This window comes from Drosophila suzukii, chromosome 3 (assembly GCF_043229965.1).
Source record: "Drosophila suzukii chromosome 3, CBGP_Dsuzu_IsoJpt1.0, whole genome shotgun sequence".
Classification (NCBI taxonomy): Eukaryota; Metazoa; Arthropoda; class Insecta; order Diptera; family Drosophilidae; genus Drosophila; species Drosophila suzukii.
This window is the reverse complement of record NC_092082.1, coordinates 37,595,823-37,617,732: the sequence shown is the minus strand read 5'-3', so window position 1 is coordinate 37,617,732 and position 21,910 is coordinate 37,595,823. Positions and strand designations below refer to the sequence as shown.

The following is a 21,910-nucleotide window of genomic DNA, read 5'->3' as shown; positions in this document are numbered from 1 at the left end:
TATTGAAATCTCTTGATAAACTGTGGGATTGTAAGTATCTAACCAAGCTTTATATTGAAATTACTCCTTAAATCATAATAAATTGATCAAATCCTTTTCTGTATCATCTGTTATCCATATCGTTATCGTTGCTAATTAATAGGAATCCGTGCTTGTCCTCCCAACATTTTTGACAAATTTTCACAAATGTTTCATAATTCATATCAGTGTTAATATGGTCCCGATATATATGTCGCATATTTCAATCATCTTGCTTAAACATTATAATAAAGTTTGCATTGTCACGAATCAGACGTTTAGGTATATGACTATACGTTTGACATAAATAAAAAGAGTCGATATTTTTATGTCGACCCATACAAAAATAAGATCTTATGTTATCTTGTTTTTCACAAGCTACGTCATCGAATATCATAATGGAATTGTTTTTAGCTTCACTGGGGTCTAGTACACCCTCATAATGGGAGAATGTATGATATCCCATTCCTTTAATCGGTTTGATTAATTTCTCCAAGTACTCTTATTTAGGTTGATATAAACTTTTTGAAAATATATAAACATTTTCGAATTTTAATCCATTAGGACTCTCTATTAGACTTAACATAATATTAGTTTTACCACAATTCGAAGGACCAACAATTAGAGCCCTTATTGTGTTCGTTAAGAGAGCACTATGTCGTGGCGGTAGATTTTTCTCGTTTTCATCGTTAATATTTCTAACTAAAATTTTTTGTTTCTGACTTATTAAACGCATCTTTTAACCTAACGTACCTCACTCAATGAGAAATCTTTGATGATTAAACATCAATAAAATGGGGAATCGTTTTTATAATCGCATCAGTCGTATTTTTAATTGTAAAGACGGTGGTGGTCTTGTCGATAAGCTAATTAATACATTATCGTTTGAAGCCCATATTTCGTGATATAATTTTTGTGGACCGGGTACAAAGTTACAGAAACGGTTGGAACGTGGTGATCAAGGAATAAACCCATTGGATGAAGCTTGCAAAGAGCACGATATTGCATATTCTCAAAACAAGGTATTGAGTGAACGACATAGGGCAGACTCCATATTAATTGACAAAGCCTGGTCGCGTGTCAAGGCACCAGATAGCAGTCTTGGTGAAAGAGCAGCAGCAGCATACTTTGTTACAAATATAATGAAAGCCAAGAAAAAATTTGGTATGGGATTGAATAAAACGGAAAAGAAAGGAAGGAAAAAGATATTGAAGAATAAAATGAAGAAGACAAACCTTTCGACTGTTATTAATGTTGCTACTAAGACATTAAAAAAACAAAAACCATTAGACATTATGAGTGCAATTAAAGTTGCACGTAAATCAATTCATCAATCAATGGGTTCTAAGAAAAATGTTAAAGTACCTCGTGTAATTAATGTACCCAAAACTGGAGGTTTTCTACCAATCGTGCCGATCTTGACAGACCTCAGCGCTCTTGGTAGTTTAGCAAGTGGTAGTGCAGCAATTGCAAAAACAATTAACAATGCGAGAATGGCTAAGGAAGATATGGAGGAGAAAAAACGTCACAATAGGAAAATTGAAAGTGTTGCTGTAGGAGAAGGATTATATCTCAAGCCCTATAGAAAGGGTTATGGTTTCTTTCTTAAGCCCTATAGTAAGGGGAAAGGAATTAAGAAGCGAAAAAACTAATATCTCTTTTCACAAATTTTCACAAATGTTTCATAATTCATATCAGTGTTAATATGGTCCCGATATATATGTCCCATATTTAAATCATCTTGCTTAAACATTATAATAAAGTTGGCATTGTCACGAATCAGATGTTTAGGTATATGACTATACGTTTGACATAAATAAAGAGTCGATATTTTTATGTCGACCCATACAAAAATAAGATCTTATGTTATCTTGTTTTTCACAAGCTACGTCATCGAATATCATAATGGAATTGTATTGGGCTTCACTGGGGTCTAGTACACCCTCATTATGGGAGAATGTATGATATCCCATTCCTTTAATCGGTTTGATTAATTTCTCCAAGTACTCTTATTTAGGTTGATATAAACTTTTTGAAAATATATAAACATTTTCGAATTTTAATCCATTAGGACTCTCTATTGGACTTAACATAATAATAGTTTTACCACAATTCGAAGGACCAACAATTAGAGCCCTTATTGTGTTCGTTAAGAGAGCACTATGTCGTGGCGGTAGATTTTTCTCGTTTTCATCGTTAATATTTCTAACTAAAATTTTTTGTTTCTGTCTTATTAAACGCATCTTTTAACTTAATGTACCTCATTCAATGAGAAATCTTTGATGATTAAACATCAATAAAATGGAGAATCGTTTTTATAATCGCATCAGTCGTATTTTTAATTGTAAACACGGTGGTGGTCTTGTCGATAAGCTAATTAATACATTACCGTTTGAAGCCCATATTCCGTGATATAATTTTTGTGGACCGGGTACAAAGTTACAGAAACGGTTGGAACGTGGTGATCAAGGAATAAACCCATTGGATGAAGCTTGCAAAGAGCACGATATTGCATATTCTCAAAACAAGGTATTGAGTGAACGACATAGGGCAGACTCCATATTAATTGACAAAGCCTGGTCGCGTGTCAAGGCACCAGATAGCAGTCTTGGTGAAAGAGCAGCAGCAGCATACTTTGTTACAAATATAATGAAAGCCAAGAAAAAATTTGGTATGGGATTGAATAAAACGGAAAAGAAAGGAAGGAAAAAGATATTGAAGAATAAAATGAAGAAGACAAACCTTTCGACTGTTATTAATGTTGCTACTAAGACATTAAAAAAACAAAAACCATTAGACATTATGAGTGCAATTAAAGTTGCACGTAAATCAATTCATCAATCAATGGGTTCTAAGAAAAATGTTAAAGTACCTCGTGTAATTAATGTACCCAAAACTGGAGGTTTTCTACCAATCGTGCCGATCTTGACAGACCTCAGCGCTCTTGGTAGTTTAGCAAGTGGTAGTGCAGCAATTGCAAAAACAATTAACAATGCGAGAATGGCTAAGGAAGATATGGAGGAGAAAAAACGTCACAATAGGAAAATTGAAAGTGTTGCTGTAGGAGAAGGATTATATCTCAAGCCCTATAGAAAGGGTTATGGTTTCTTTCTTAAGCCCTATAGTAAGGGGAAAGGAATTAAGAAGCGAAAAAACTAATATCTCTTTTCACAAATTTTCACAAATGTTTCATAATTCATATCAGTGTTAATATGGTCCCGATATATATGTCCCATATTTAAATCATCTTGCTTAAACATTATAATAAAGTTGGCATTGTCACGAATCAGATGTTTAGGTATATGACTATACGTTTGACATAAATAAAGAGTCGATATTTTTATGTCGACCCATACAAAAATAAGATCTTATGTTATCTTGTTTTTCACAAGCTACGTCATCGAATATCATAATGGAATTGTATTGGGCTTCACTGGGGTCTAGTACACCCTCATTATGGGAGAATGTATGATATCCCATTCCTTTAATCGGTTTGATTAATTTCTCCAAGTACTCTTATTTAGGTTGATATAAACTTTTTGAAAATATATAAACATTTTCGAATTTTAATCCATTAGGACTCTCTATTGGACTTAACATAATAATAGTTTTACCACAATTCGAAGGACCAACAATTAGAGCCCTTATTGTGTTCGTTAAGAGAGCACTATGTCGTGGCGGTAGATTTTTCTCGTTTTCATCGTTAATATTTCTAACTAAAATTTTTTGTTTCTGTCTTATTAAACGCATCTTTTAACTTAATGTACCTCATTCAATGAGAAATCTTTGATGATTAAACATCAATAAAATGGAGAATCGTTTTTATAATCGCATCAGTCGTATTTTTAATTGTAAACACGGTGGTGGTCTTGTCGATAAGCTAATTAATACATTACCGTTTGAAGCCCATATTCCGTGATATAATTTTTGTGGACCGGGTACAAAGTTACAGAAACGGTTGGAACGTGGTGATCAAGGAATAAACCCATTGGATGAAGCTTGCAAAGAGCACGATATTGCATATTCTCAAAACAAGGTATTGAGTGAACGACATAGGGCAGACTCCATATTAATTGACAAAGCCTGGTCGCGTGTCAAGGCACCAGATAGCAGTCTTGGTGAAAGAGCAGCAGCAGCATACTTTGTTACAAATATAATGAAAGCCAAGAAAAAATTTGGTATGGGATTGAATAAAACGGAAAAGAAAGGAAGGAAAAAGATATTGAAGAATAAAATGAAGAAGACAAACCTTTCGACTGTTATTAATGTTGCTACTAAGACATTAAAAAAACAAAAACCATTAGACATTATGAGTGCAATTAAAGTTGCACGTAAATCAATTCATCAATCAATGGGTTCTAAGAAAAATGTTAAAGTACCTCGTGTAATTAATGTACCCAAAACTGGAGGTTTTCTACCAATCGTGCCGATCTTGACAGACCTCAGCGCTCTTGGTAGTTTAGCAAGTGGTAGTGCAGCAATTGCAAAAACAATTAACAATGCGAGAATGGCTAAGGAAGATATGGAGGAGAAAAAACGTCACAATAGGAAAATTGAAAGTGTTGCTGTAGGAGAAGGATTATATCTCAAGCCCTATAGAAAGGGTTATGGTTTCTTTCTTAAGCCCTATAGTAAGGGGAAAGGAATTAAGAAGCGAAAAAACTAATTTCTCTGCTACCCAATAGACCACTATCAAATATCGACATTATACATTTTGCTAAGAAATATATCCCACATTTTAGAGGGGTGTTTATGAGAGATCTACTCCCAGAAGCACCAAAAAGTAGGGAGTGTGGTATAGTAAACTTAGATAATTCACGATCAAGTGGTACACATTGGGTTGCATATAATAAAAATAAAAATAATATACATTATTTCGACAGTTTTGGAAATCTTCAGCCGCCTAGAGAAGTTGTGAAATACTTGTGACATAGAATACAATACAACTACGATAGAATTCAAAACTTTGATACATACAACTGTGGACACCTGTGCCTCGCTTTTCTACTTTCTTTCGTAGAAAATGTGGAGTCAAAACCGTTATATTTAAATGGTTAATTTACATTTGGGGGGTTGAAGATCAATGTATGGGTACGTGTATGTGTGAACTCTGTATAGTATAAAAAGTGGACCTGCACGCGTCCAAATTCACAGTCTAAGTTTCTACTTCACATCGAACGTCATCTAGAGGACAAGAATTTTTGATCATTCTTAACAAAAAAACCTATAACTGCTCATAACAGCTCAAAACAGCTGGTGACCAGCTTATAACAACTAGTAAACAACTAGTTAACAGCTACTAAACAGATAATAACCATCTTATAACAGCTATTAACCAGCTAAAACAAGTAGTAAGCAACTACGAAACAAGTACTGAACAAGTGCTAAACAGTTAGTAAACATCAAAATACAGCTAAAAACAACGTGGAACAACTGTACCAAGTCCAAAAAACTCAACAACCATCATGAATAAGGAAAACCAGATGAACATTGTAGTTAAAGAGTTCAATAAATGTAATAAAAAGACACTGCTATCGAAGACAAGGATGCCTGAAAATGTAAGATTCCCGATCCTCAAGGCGGAGCGCAAAACAACAAAGGTTGGAGAATCTATTGCTCTCGAGTTGGAGGAGCACATTCTGTACATGCCGGAAAGGTACACCTCTCTTCAAGATGATATCATCAATGAAATGGTTGAGAAATAAGTCAGTAATCATTAAAAAGATTGAGATTTTAAGAATATAACAATAAATACACTTTTTAAAATATAATGAAGAAAATGTATCGAATCTTTTTTTATTCGGAAATGGTATATAAATATTACAGATCTTGGCGTTCCCTAAAGAGTATTTGTTTAGTAACTGAGGAGTGACTACATGAATTTCGGAAATTCTACATCTTTCACCTATAAAGTTTGAACAATATACTACAATGAATATTTTGTCACAGTTAACCAAAGCTAGATTCGCTTTGAAGCGAAAATTCGATGATCTCAAACAAGTCAAAAATCATACGAATTTACAATTGGAGGAAACTTTTAAACGTATTACTGAACCCTTACATGAACTTGTTAAGGAAAATAAAAAACAAAAGATTTCTAATGTAAAAGATAGTATAAAAGTAAAGCGTGAAATGAAGCAAATTAAGAAATACGACGATGATGAGAGAGAGCTTGACGATTTCTACTTTACAACTAATGAGAAAGATCTGCAGTCTAATCGAAACATAACTCCACCAAGGTCTTTCGATGATAGTGATTCCTATAGTCAATTCTTTTCACAAACGAATATAGGGGAAGATATAGAAGAAGAGAAAAAGGAGACGAAAAAGAGTGAAGAAGAAGGGACAACACCTTTACCGATGTATACAGGAGAGGCCGATATGGGTGTGGATGCAGAGCTAGAAGATAATAACACTAGTTATAATTATGATTTTAATATCAGTAATTTGACCAGAGGAAATGTGTTGGATAAGGGTTATGAACCTAAAAAAAACGCAAACAATTCATTAACTTTGGGAGATAAAGAATTAAAAATTAAAGATAATAAAATAACATTTTCTAGTGGAATGAGTTTTGATCTGACTCCTGGTCTGTACTCTCTAATTTTTCTTCGTAAACCTGAAAACTATGATGATCAAGACTTGAAAATGTATAAAAAAATTATTTTAGAAACGAATATACATAGAGTAGGCTTTAAACCTAATAACAGAATCAAGGGTACACGAGCATACAAATATAGCCATATTATTAAGAAGTTGATAGACAAAGATTTCAGTCCTACAACGTCTACTCCACTTCGCTCAAAAACAGGTTTTGGTTACATGACTCTTCAGAAATCAAATCCAAACTATGTTTATTGGAATGATGTAAATGAGTTAGTCGAACGATTGGAAATTTTAGTAGCATCAAAAGGAGCGGGTAACACCAGCCACAACAACGAAATTTTTTCAAAATTAGAGGAATTGCGTGAAGAAAGGATTATATATTAATGGGTATAAATAGGAAGGGCAAATATGTTTTACATTTATAAACATCATGTCTGTCGACAAGTTTGGACATTTTTCTGTTGATAAGGAACGATCAGAAAATTTGAAAAGACGTGTTAATTCTAATGAGGGATTATTCATCGATGAGGACGTAATCTAAATGCTCAAAATAAACGTATCAAAAACGGATCTAAGCCTTTAGACAACAATGACCTAGCAAGGAAACAATATACTGATGAGATCCTCGGAAAGTTGGGAGAAGATTTAAGAAAAATTATAACTCAAAATGTTAATCGTCGACTCACAAAAATTTCAAGCTTAGAAAATAAAATTGAATTGAATAATAAGAGGGCAGACAGCGCTGACCAAATTTTTGACAAAATTCTGGAAAAGATTAAAACCATTGAGGACTATATATTTAAATATGTAACAAAACCGATATCATTACCGAAATAAACCACAATTGAGTTAGAAGGTGTCGCTTTTCAGCCTATTAGAAGAATATGATTAAGCGAGAAATCGTAAATGAGTTGCACGGACCATCTCGAAAAAACTTTCAACGAAGACGAGTGATTACAAGGGGTATAAACGATCTGTGGCAAGCAGATTTGGTTGAAATGGGAGCCTTTTCAAAATCTAATGATGGGTACCGATACTTGTTGACTGTTATAGACACATTTTTGAAATATGCTTGGGGTGAGGCATTAAAATCAAAAAATGCAAATGATGTTTCCCAAGCCATGGAGAGAATATTTAAATCGGGTCACGGAACACCAAGAAACCTGCAAACTGATGATGGCACTGAATTCTTTAATTCCAAATTTAAGGTATTAATGAAAAGTTATAGGATAAATCATTATTCAACCTTCAGTACTCTAAAAGCATCAATAGTTGAACGTTTCAATAGAACTCTTAAAGAGTTAATGTGGCGTGAGTTTAGTTTCAATGGAAAATATAAGTGGATAGATATGTATAAACAATTAATTTATAAATATAATAATAGAGTGCATAGAACAATAAAAATGAGTCCAAGTAAAGTCAATTCTTCCAATGAAAAACAAATATTACAAACATCGTATAATCACCTGAAAATATTTGTTGCAAGTAAATTCCGTAAGGGGGACCACGTTCGTATCAGTAAATATAAACATGTCTTTGAGAAAGGGTATACACCAAACTATACAACTGAAATCTTTAAAATTAGAAAGGTGAAGAATACATACCATAAAACATACTTACTTGAAGATTTAGATGGTAGCCCGATTCAGGGCGGATTCTATAAAGAAGAACTGAAAAAAACACGATTTCCCCACACATACCTAGTTGAAAAAGTTGTAAGGCGAAAAGGAAATAAGGTTTTGGTTAAGTGGCTCGGGTTTTCATAGACTAGCTGGATAAACAAGGAAGACATTTTGTAGTATAATAAATGATTTATTTAATTAATTTTTATTTGTATATTAATTTTTATTTATATATTTATTTTATCTTATAATAAGTTTAATATTAACATTTTTGTACAATGTTTTAAACTAAAATTAAATATAATAAAAATACTTTTTACAAACTCAAAATCATTTTCATTTATATTTTCCAAGGTCTCGATCATAATAAAACATCTCCAATTCAACTGATTTATAAAATAGTTCTTTTTCAATATGTTCCTTTTGAAATTTAAGGCTATCTAATGATTCTCCATCGTTCACATAATTATTTTGTATCATCTCACCCAAGCAAAATGAATTTGATTCTAGCCATTCAACATTTTCTAAAATATCTTTTTCAATTAATCTCTGATGTTTTATTGATGTCGTACCATGGTCTTCATTTCTTAACTCTAAAAATTGTGTTCAACACAATTAACATTACGTTTTCTTTTGCTATCTTTGCCGCAAAGAATTTTTTTATTTACTTTAACTGTAGTTATTTTATGTGGTTTTGATCTAAACATTGTTCTATTATCATATAGTGAGGCCCCAGTTAATAAAACATTTTTATAGTCTTCAATTGTAAGATTTCGTGAACTCACTCCCTTTGCTTTATTATGTGAAGATTTAACTTGATCTATTCTATAACAATAAACCTTTGAGCACAGACCTACAAATTCTGTCATGAGTTTACCGTTAAGCTCATCTTTAAAAAACCCTAAACTTTTTTTGTTAACTCTTTTGAAGTTATATAGATTAATTCTTTCATCTGAATAGTCCGATGTATCAAATTTTGCTTCAAGATCATTACGCATATCTTTATAAAAATCTTCAGTTTTTATTGTATAGATAAATGAATCAGTATCCATATAATTTAAGAGTAACTTTTCCTGAAACTTTGGCTTCATATATTGATAGTGAAAATCATACATTTTCCATTTCAATAAGTCTAATACTTTTGAAATTAAAGTTTTGGCACAATGTGCTTTTCGTCCAGTCTTCGAGCTATCTGGAGCTTCCCATGTACTAATAAGCTTAATATCGACCCTGCGCTCGGGATCTTCCATTGTTTTTTCGTAAACAGAATTATTCATTAATTTAAAAAAAATCTTTTTCAAATTTATTTTTTGCATTTTGCCTATGTAAAGTATTTAGATCAACGTAATTCTTTAACCAAGGCTTTTGTAAAAACTGAACACCTCTATGGATCTTTTTCAATACTAACCCATTCTGTATACATTGTTGCAAATTCCGATAATGTATTACATAGTTTTTCTTATTTCCCAGGTCAGCAATTAATTTTTTTACCTTATCCTCTTTTGAGGCCAGACAATTTAACGGACAAAATGGAAGATCATTATGAAGATCATGTAAACGGTATGGATATATTAAGTCCACTTCCAAAAAATAACCGTATTTGCTATCGATTGGAATATTATTAATATCAAAATTGTCTATGTCTGTGGTAGACATCCACTTAAAATCTTTATATGGTAAAGGTTGTGACATTGCCCAACCATACAAGTTATTCGCATCTACATACATTAAAAATTAAGACTCCTTCGAGGAATCATAATCTGACAAATATTTGTTATTTGCTTTTGTATATCTATGACAACATTGAACTAAACCACCTCGAATGCTACTTTGAATAAATCTATACATATCTATATCTGTCAGCAATTCAAGTTGAATATTTGTAGATTTCAACATTGCCTCCCAAGATAGACCTGGTGTCGTAAAGTACTGAGCTGGGTCAAGTGAATAAATTTGCATACAAATTTTTCGGAAGTTTTCAAAAATGTCGGTTAAAAGAAATACATCAGTTTTTAAATAAAATTCTAAATAATCTTTAAGAGTGGAACAAGAGAAATGCGACCAAACTTTAAGAGCTTGATCACAATCTTCCCTTTCCGTTAAATTACTATAGAATGCTTCCCTTGGTGGGAGGGAAGTTTCCTCGAGTCTACTAGCGGAATCTAAATATTCATAGGGAAATATACCCTTCTTACGCATTAGTCGAAATTCTATATCATTACCGATAAAACGATTTTACAGAGTTCAATTGATCATCAACTAAATTAGTTCTTGGACGTTGATGCACTATGGTCAGTACAAACAAGTGGCCCTACGACACCAAGCAAAGCTTGTTACGCGCGGAGCCCATCACCGTTTTGGGCGAGTAAACATAATCGCGGACAAAGAAAAAGACAATGTAACAATAGACAATTAAAAATACAGGTCAATACGAATAGACAAAATACATCAAGTAAAACTAATTAGTTACTAGGGAGGATAGTATTATTGATTTAAAGATAGGAAGTGAGTCAGTAGTAGATATTAGATGATATAGTCTATTATAATCATTGCAAAGTACTCTAAAAGGTTCATGCATTGCGTAATTAGAGATACAGTGATTTAATACTAAAGGAATATAGTTTCTAGTGAATCTATTTGGCACATTAAAATGCAGGCGACCCAGTAACTCGGGACTCTCTACATCACCATGAATAAGATTTCTAATAAACGTAATACCAAGCATAGTTCTACGGTTAGCTAACGATGGTAAGTTAATTAGAAGCAGTCTACTAGAGTAGGATGGTAGTATTAGGCTTGTATCCCAGTTAAGTCTCCGTAAGGCAAATATTAAGAAGTTTTTTTGCACAGACTCAATCCGGTCTATATGCACCCCATATTGGGGACTCCAAACAGGAGCGCAGTACTCAAGAATTGGTCGGACTAATGAAATGAACAAGGTCTTTGTGACATAGGGATCATCGAATTCCTTCGACCACCTTTTGATAAATGCAAGCACGCCCCTGGCTTTATTTACCATAGTAGTAATGTGATCGGAAAATTTAAGTCTAGGATCCATGTAGACTCCAAGGTCGTCAGCATGCGTTATCCTATCTAACGCACAACCACTCAAAGTATACGTTGAGTAGTGGGGGCTGACACGAAAAAAGGTCATTAGTTTACACTTAGAACCATTTAAATTCAATTCATTATCCATGCACCATGTTTGAAATGCATTTAGATCCGATTGTAAAGCTAAACTTTGTGCGGGGTCATTATATTGCAGGCACAACTTAACGTCATCTGCGTACATAAGAACCCGTGACTTCGTTAAGACTAATGGAAGGTCATTTATAAATAATGTAAACAGGAGCGGACCAAGATGACTTCCTTGTGGTACACCGGAAGTAACTCGGATTAGGGATGACAAAGAGTTTTTAAAAATGACCCTTTGAGTCCTATCATTCAAATAACTTAAAATCCACCTAAGAAGATCACCTGAAAACCCTAAAAGGTCCAATTTCCGGACTAAAATCGGGTGACTTACAGAATCAAACGCCTTACTAAAATCAGTGTAGACCACATCAGTCTGACGATTCTTTCTAAAACCTCCTATAACAAATGAAGTAAACTCCAAAAGGTTGGTTGTCGTTGACCTACGTTTTATAAATCCGTGTTGACAAGAGGAAATAAGGGACCTACAACTGTGTTGTAAATGAGGCGTAATAATGTTCTCAAAGAGCTTCGGTATAGCTGATAGCTTTGAAATACCTCTGTAATTACATGCGTTCAATTTACTCCCTTTTTTATGAAGCGGGATAACAAACGATTCCTTCCATCTGTGTGGGAAATCGGATGTTTCTAAAGACAAAGTAAACAGTTTGTGCAATGGTCTACACAAAGTCTCAGCGCAATACCTAAGCACACATCCAGGGACTCCGTCAGGACCCGGAGAGTAGACTGGTTTGACCCTTTGCAATTCTAAAAGAAGTGAGCTTTTACTTATAACAGGACAACAAATAAAGTTTGATTTAGGAATGACATATGGGTAAGACTGATCTGGAGGACTTGATGTTGAATAGGTGGTTTGAAAAAACTGTGCAAAAAGATCGGCTATGGCTTGATCAGTGCTAGCAGCCGAATTTTCAAATTTAAGTGATGATGGGTAACTAGAAGATTTACGCTTTGTATTAACAAAATTATAAAACTGTTTTGGATCCAGTGTAAACTGGGTCTTGCAACGAGCTAAATAGTTTTTATAACACTGAGCGTTAAGCACGGTGAAATCGGACCGAGCACTTAAGTATCGGGAAAAGGCAGCTTGTGAACCTGCAGCTCTAAACTTTTTGTAGAGTCTAGACTTTACATTTTTAAGTCGTGCCAGCTCTTTGTTAAACCACGGAGGTTGGTTTGAAATTTTAGGATAATACGTAGGAACGCATGTATCAAAAACTTCATTTAATATGTTATAAAATATATTAACCGCTTCAATTATATTAGTACTTAAGTACAGATTGGACCAATCCGAGCAAGCTATAAGGCTATTAATGAGTGCAAAGTTCGCTTTACGAAAGCAGGGAATGCGTTTAGCTATTTTTTCAGATACTTCATACACTTTTGTACCCGTGTCAATAGTCAGCTCTAGCGTTGGGTGATAATGGTCTTCTGGTAAAGTAATTGCAGAGGTTCTAGCTATGCAGACACAATCTGGACTGGAAACAAAGCATAGATCCAGTAATCGTCCTAAGAAATTGAATACATGATTTACTTGAGACAATGAAATATCAAGCAAACCGTCAAGAAAATCATGCTGCGTTGAAGGTAACAATATATTTGAGGTTTCGACGGTGGACCATGTCGCCCTAGGTATATTAAAGTCACCTAAAGTATTGCTTATAGCAGATTTTTCGGGCGTCTCATGCGGCAAAATCTCGCGTCCTTTGCATTCGGAAACCGAATCTTTTTTAGCTTTCGATCTCAGTACCATTTGTGCGGCGGCTGAGATCGACTGCTGTGCTGCAGACCCCGGATCGCCAGAGAGAGTTACACTAGCGGCTACCGTGGGTTGTCTATCGACCGCGATCTTTTTACGCTTAGGAGAATCGGGCTCAGATAGCATACGGCTAGTGAGCTGCGACTCAAGCGCCACAAGCAGATCCGTATTTTTACGGCTGCTCCGGATTAATTCCGTAACAGTGCTTTTTGTAAGCCGCCTTATAGAGAGTGCCTGGGTTTCATACGCAATGCATTCATCACAATAGTAGCGCAAGCCACTTCTCATGTCGATTGCATCGCGTACCAGGCCCGAATAGCCAAGGCATTTTGCATGAAAAATATTCTCACACGAATGGCACGGAATGCTTTGTTGTCCAGCCGAAATTAACGACTTGCATTTCTTTAAATTGCAGACAGCCATTATCGCGATATTCCGAACCACAGTGCCAAGAGAATAAAGCTACGCAAGTAAAAGAGAGAGTTAGAGAGCGGGAGAGAATGAGCGGGAGTAAGTAAGCTGGGGGAGCGTAAGTTTTAGATGTTCCAAAAACAAAGTTATAAGCGGGAGTGCGGGAGAGCGGGTAACTACCGTTTAGACACTTACCGCTCCAAACAGCGTTTGGAAGAAAAGAAGAAGGCAATTAGAAAAAAACTATAACAACAAACACTGCACAGAGATTAGACGTGCAAACTAATTTTGTTAATTTAAACACAAAACAATCACTATGCACTCGCGAAGCGAACGGATGTTGTTAGGGACATAAAAAGTTATATAGACGTATGAAAATATGAATTAAACCCCGATGGTTTATGGACAAAAAGAACAAAAATTCGGAGCGCAAGACAAAAACACGACCGTTCACTGAAAGTTCTCAATTGTTAGAAGCTACGGTATCTAAACTTGATGGCATAAATCTATATGTATCGAGAAAACGAATTTCAAAACTATTTCCACTTAAACTTTTTATTTTCTTTGAGACAGAAATATAGTTTTCCTTATTTATTGGTATTACGGAAATTTCACCGGGAATCTTTCCCAACTCTTGAATAAACAAATGACTGTCGTATTTCGAAAAATTATGAAAAAATACTGGTATGAATTTGTTAACTTTATAATCCAAGTTACATTTAGAGTGGGCTGCACCTCTAAAGCGACCTGTGAAATGACCATGATCTCTAACCCTATCAGTCCCTAAATCTTTCTGACAAATAAAACAATTCAATGAATTATCAAATATTTTCTGGTCATCCAAAGTCATTCTCATAGGAACTATTTTATTTAAGTAGTCATCACTCAATTTAGTTAAATTTTTTATCAATGAATCTACAAAACTTACTCCCGAATTTTTTTCTGTTTCTAAAACAAATTTATCTAGTCTACAATCAAAAGCACACTTTATATAATACGCATATGATATTGCAATATGTTCATTAATATTAAATAATTTGGGGCTCACTTCAAGATTTTTCGGTTCCAGAATGCATTCAAAATCCGCGTAGACAACGAATGGAACTTGAAGCTGATGTTGTACCTGAGTAAATTCCAATGTATTATTCTGGGGGTGTGGCATCTTTGAGACCTTCCTACTGCAGAGCGTTTTGTGTTTCAATGCAGCTTCCTCAGTTTTGGAAAAATTTAAACACACATTGCAGAAATATTGCGCCCTCTTCTGATTTCCTCTCTGAGCAGTCATTAGTCTTTGAAAGAGAAATATATACAAATTATTTAATTGCTTAAAAGAGATAAAAATGAATAAAAGAATTTACCTTGAAATATTTTTAATGTACATGTAACGTCCAATTCCACCTTCTTCCAAAAACATCATATTGATATGAAGAGGCTTTTCCACTTCCGATTGAAAAAGTGGTCCAATTATTTCCCTCGTCTCTTCATTATATCCGAATACGTTTAAACTCATATGAGTATTCTTCTTTAAAAAATTTTCTGTACATTTTATTTCAAGGGGGAAAGTCAACCCTGTGAAATCTAATATTATTTCATCACTTATACGAATTATCTCCAGCGATATATCAATATTATATGCCGAACATCTTTGCGGCCTGTTAACAATTTTCAAGGCAGAAATCAAAGCCCATTTAAAACAATAGTGATCATTTTCGTTACAAACGTTAACTATTGCTTTTTTCGTTAAAAGGAAACGAGGTAGTGGTATGAAAGATGAACCAGCCATCGGTGTATAATGATTCACATTCATTTCCAAGCGAATCAATTTTATAAAAGACCATCCACTATCTCTCTCTTGAAATTCTTGTGTTTTTGAAATTATTTCCATGGTATGTTCTTGGAAGATATTTTCTAAGTCAGAATCTTTATTCATGATCGTCATTTTATTTTGAAAACTTTTCATATCAATTTCATCAGATTCATCTTTAAAAAGTATATACTCTGCAAATAGTTCAAAGTTGACTTTTGCTGAAGTATAACTTTCTAACAGAATGCTGAGATGAGGTAGCAGGGACAATCCAGCTTCACTCAAGAGACTCTCAGGTAAGATCAAGTCCGATCCATCGTTTACATACATGTAATGTAGTATTCTTCCCTTGAATCCCTCAGAAATTTTTTTAACTCTTTCGTCAAGGGGTTGAGTTGCGTTTCGCTTATGCAACTCCAAACGGACATGATTTGCCCACTTATTCTTTAGCAAGAAACACTTGCAGGATTGGCAAAGCTGATTTTGGTTATTCATTCGTTTTGTTTAAATTCTTTTTTCACGATCACTTTTCACTTTTACTTAAGTTGTGTTTGATGTAGCAGAGTATCCCACTTCAAGACTATTTTTGGAAGACTAACTATTGTCCTCGATCATTTATAGTGTTTGAAGTGGGCGTGAACGATAATATTGAAGATGAGAGATGCATACTTAAGATTTTTTTAAATTCGAAAACAATATAGGCAATTCTAGTAGGTTACATCGACTATTCATTGGTTAGAAGAGATGAGAAGTATTGATTTTGAAAAATATTTGATACAAGTGTAACCAATAGGACACCATCAAATCGATAAAGGAGACACAAAATCATAGAATAAAGGAGAGTGTTGGTTAGAAGAGGTCGCACATACTTTGCTGCAGGTGGGAAAGGAAAGGTCATTTTTTAGACACACCATCATACTCAGGTAGCCAATAGGGGACAGTTTGGAAAAAATCATTTCGAGTTTGGGAAAAAACAAAGATTTTCATTCGTTGAATTTCGAGAATGCACATTTTTGGGTAAAAGAAGACGAAAAATAAAAGATTTTTCATTTTTTGAATTTCGAGAATGCATATTTTTGGGTAAAAGAAGAAGATGAAAACCTGTAGAAAATTTCCTTATAAATTGTGTAAGCATATTTAAAAGGGTAAGACGAGATTGTTGACTTAGATAGACAACATGCATTCAGTTAAAATAAATAACTTTTTGAATGTATTTGACGGAATTCTGTTCAATGCACACTATGTACGGCTCCAGTTCATACAATCAAAACTCTTTGAATGTGAACGAGGTAATATAAAAACATCTATTCATGGAAATCATATGGACACCTGCGTGTGGAGCAATTATGCAGCCACTGAGGGAGTTGATACTTGTGTATGCCATCGAATTTCGGATTACAAAAAGGAAGCACTCAACATTATGAATAAATACTATAATCTAGAAAAAAGAATGAAAATGATTAAATAACATAATAAAACATGTTCGCAATACCAAAATAAACTTCTGACTTTTTATTTCGAGTTGAAATTACAGGTACGGAGAATGGAAAATATTTCCTTGACTGAGATATGTCGGCTACTGGCGAGTTGTTGCGCGGTCGTGATTTCAACCCCTATTATGGGAACGTATTAGAGCTAGCAGTCAGCCATGAGGTCGTTGGCGTGAGGCCCATGATCTTGTAAATGAGCGTGCGCCTTCTGGGTTGTGCATGTGTCCCTTTTATTGCGGTCAGGTAATTGACAGGTGCGCATGTTCGGGTAGCTCTTGCTTGAATCCCTTTTATGACATGTTTATTACCCATTTGTGGAAAGGAGAGAATCTTAGACAATTTACCAGTTAAACGTTCTGGGGCGGAAACAAAAATGTGTCTTTGAAAATATTCCACATCTGAGAATCATTAACTTGTGAGATTTATTTTATTGGGGTTTTTTTGATTTCTAAATTAGTTTTACAATCATAGGAAACACTATTCCCCAACATGATCGGACATGTTCCTCTAAGATAACCATCTTTGAATACTTTGGGTGTGCGACCTTTCACACGTGCACAGCAACACCTGTGATAATGAGACAAAGGGTACGTGATCACACCTTTCCCCAACATGATCGGATGTGTTCCTCTAAGATAACAACCTTTGGATACTATGGTTGTGCGACCTTTATCACGTACACGTTTTTTACCTGACTATTAACTGCACATAATGAGGGGAAGGATACATGATCAATATTGTCACATGGGGAAGTGGGGGCGATGGGGGCAATTAAGTATACTCTTTATGGGCATGATCGTGACATTTTTATGACTTCAAAGCCCATTAAAATCAGTTAATTTATTGGATTATGCCAAATGTCCCAGAACCCGCATACGTTAATGAGGGGGGAGGGGGGCCGGGGGCCATTAATATGCTAATTGTCCCAGAACCCGTCATTCCCTACTACTTAACTCTACGAGTAACGGGTATAAAAAATGTAATGGTCTCGTCATTTACCCAAAAAAAGTTTGCCACGCCCACTTTAATGCTAAAAAAAAGTTCATCTAAAATTTATTTGTCTCATCAATACCTATCGTTTATCCTAAAAAAAAAGTTTCCTACGCCCACTTCAACGGCCATAACGCTTTAATCTGTCTGCAGCCCCCATAACCACAACAACCGCGCTTTGCTGCTTGTATATCTCCATCTCCTTTTGGCTCTCCTTAGCTGAGTAACGGGTATATCATAGTCTAGGCACTATAGCCTTCTTCCTTGTACTTAAATTTTTTAAATTTCTTTCTGTATTTTCAAGTAAAAAACACTTTTTTTAATTATTTAATTTTTTATATTGTTTTAAAGATAAAAACGTACGTAAGTAAGCGGCTTCTACGAGACCAGCGAAACAAAATTGTTTAATTTGTTTAACCAATTGAAACATTTTCATAAACTGCTTTTCTTTTAAGTCCCTGGAAGGTAAGAAGCTAATAAATACAATTTCTCATGTATCTTCCTTGTAAAATTAAGTCATGGTAACCCAAGTCTGCTCTTAAAGTTTGAATTTACATATATCATTCAATAATAGATGTTTATTAAATACATTGGCCTAGTTATATACACTTCTAATAATATTTTTGAGCAATTATTATGTAATAATTTATGTATATTTTAGTAAATTTGTTTACTATTGATGTTAAAGTAAGGATATACTATAAATGTATATTTCATTAAATGAATCTGATATCCGATACAACATTTTTATTTGTATTAAGGTAATCTCTCCTGCATACATAACCGAATAGAGTACACTTAGTAAAATTAAACGAACGTTAATCATACAGTTTTACCATGCTCGCCCTTGTAACGGTAAATACCCGCCACATTGCTGCTGGTGTCCGTTCGAAATGAAATTATTTTGGTTTCTATACGCCATTGCCAAGCTATTTGACATCAAAGTATTATTGCAGGGTTGTTGCAGCATAGCAACGTTGGAACCTCCAACAGTCCCATAACCAGCAAGTAAGGAAGTAGATGTATCTGGCGAGTGAGAGTTGGGAGCATCTCCTGTTATAAGATTGAGACCGCTCGAAACATTGGCAGTTACAGAAACTCCTCCGCTATTGGCATTTCCACTATTACTAGAACCGTTATTTCCTGTCGACGTGGTACTATTTCCATGTGATTGCGATTGAGTAGAATTGTTATTTCCGGAACAGGGTTTACCGTCCTTTACAAGTACAGGAACGGCAACACGTCTTGGAGAGCTTGCAGACTAGAATCAAAGATAAGAAAAAAATGTTTTAAAAGATAAACCCGAACTTTTATCTCAAGAATAATTAAGTGTTTAATTAGTATTAGAATTAGAAAAATATATAGGGGAATAGCATTAAAAACCGCAAATTTATCAGCATGACTTTAACAATATTATTAGGTACAAAAACGCTAATTTTCATCAAGAGAGATCGCTATAGTCGAATGCCTCGACTATCAGATACCCGTTACTCAGCTAACTGGCTGCGACGTTATTGACGATGTTCTTGCTAGATACGAGCTTAAGAACATTATTTATTAACTAATGGTCCGATTTTAACACTTTTGGCGATGCAGTAGGTATTGACAAGCGGCATATAAAAAAACATATTTTATCTAATTATACCCAATCCAGTAAAGGGGTATAATTTGGTTTCGGAGAACAGTATGTAACAAGTAGAAGGAAGCGTCTCCGGCCCCATAAGCTGTATATATTCTTGATCAGGAGCACCAGCCGTGTCCTTCTGTCGGTGTGAACGCCGTAAACTCGGAATCTTTAAGAGCTAGAGGACTCACATTTCAGATTTAGATTCCCTACTCTCGTTCTCAGCGCAAATTTGTTAGGCGAATATGCCACGCCCACTATAACGCCCACAAACCGACCAAAACTGTGGCTCATACAGCTTTAAAGGCAGAAAAGAAGTGTTAACGGATATTTATTGTTCTCATCAATACCTATCGATCGACCCAAAAAAAAACTCTGACGCCCACAAACTAAAGAAAATCGTAAAGATGAACGCGGATAGTTCGGGAAGTTCCTAATATACAATAGAAAATTGGGATATCTGACTTAGATTCCTTAGCTTTGTACGCAGCAAAACTACAAAATATTTCCAGATTACTCCGGAAACTATAGTCACCAAAATGTGCGAAAGCGAAGAGAACTGAAGGGCAGTAGCCGCTTTTATCGGAAGAATTCTGCGCTAGAAGAAAAGAGAAATGGTATAATATATATAATATCGCCCCTCCTTGGGTGCCAATGAATATCTACTGTGATATATATTGGTATTTAAGTGGAGACGAGCCTTAGAGCTCTGTGTGAGTAGACGATGAACGCGCGCAAGGGACCCCACTTTATCATTATCATTATCATTATCATTATCATTATCATTATCATTATCATTATCATTATCATTATCATTATCATTATCATTATCATTATCATTATCATTATCATTATCATTATCATTATCATTATCATTATCATTATCATTATCATTATCATTATCATTATCATTATCATTATCATTATCATTATCATTATCATTATCATTATCATTATCATTATCATTATCATTATCATTATCATTATCATTATCATTATCATTATCATTATCATTATCATTATCATTATCATTATCATTATCATTATCATTATCATTATCATTATCATTATCATTATCATTATCATTATCATTATCATTATCATTATCATTATCATTATCATTATCATTATCATTATCATTATCATTATCATTATCATTATCATTATCATTATCATTATCATTATCATTATCATTATCATTATCATTATCATTATCATTATCATTATCATTATCATTATCATTATCATTATCATTATCATTATCATTATCATTATCATTATCATTATCATTATCATTATCATTATCATTATCATTATCATTATCATTATCATTATCATTATCATTATCATTATCATTATCATTATCATTATCATTATCATTATCATTATCATTATCATTATCATTATCATTATCATTATCATTATCATTATCATTATCATTATCATTATCATTATCATTATCATTATCATTATCATTATCATTATCATTATCATTATCATTATCATTATCATTATCATTATCATTATCATTATCATTATCATTATCATTATCATTATCATTATCATTATCATTATCATTATCATTATCATTATCATTATCATTATCATTATCATTATCATTATCATTATCATTATCATTATCATTATCATTATCATTATCATTATCATTATCATTATCATTATCATTATCATTATCATTATCATTATCATTATCATTATCATTATCATTATCATTATCATTATCATTATCATTATCATTATCATTATCATTATCATTATCATTATCATTATCATTATCATTATCATTATCATTATCATTATCATTATCATTATCATTATCATTATCATTATCATTATCATTATCATTATCATTATCATTATCATTATCATTATCATTATCATTATCATTATCATTATCATTATCATTATCATTATCATTATCATTATCATTATCATTATCATTATCATTATCATTATCATTATCATTATCATTATCATTATCATTATCATTATCATTATCATTATCATTATCATTATCATTATCATTATCATTATCATTATCATTATCATTATCATTATCATTATCATTATCATTATCATTATCATTATCATTATCATTATCATTATCATTATCATTATCATTATCATTATCATTATCATTATCATTATCATTATCATTATCATTATCATTATCATTATCATTATCATTATCATTATCATTATCATTATCATTATCATTATCATTATCATTATCATTATCATTATCATTATCATTATCATTATCATTATCATTATCATTATCATTATCATTATCATTATCATTATCATTATCATTATCATTATCATTATCATTATCATTATCATTATCATTAT

General features: G+C 33.4%; 1 protein-coding gene across 8 annotated transcripts in view; it reads right to left on the bottom strand.

Moving 5' to 3' along the window:
• Positions 1-18,471: 18,471 nt before the first annotated feature.
• The window catches only part of scro (scarecrow), an 83,407-nt gene continuing 79,968 nt past the window's right edge, over positions 18,472-21,910 (bottom strand). For all 8 annotated transcript variants that reach the window (XM_065868473.2, XM_065868471.2, XM_065868472.2 and 5 more), the window contains one exon: positions 18,472-19,174. In XM_065868473.2, coding sequence (XP_065724545.1) covers positions 18,746-19,174 — 429 coding nt within the window. In that variant the 3' untranslated portion in view covers positions 18,472-18,745. The remainder of the gene's footprint in view (positions 19,175-21,910) is intronic.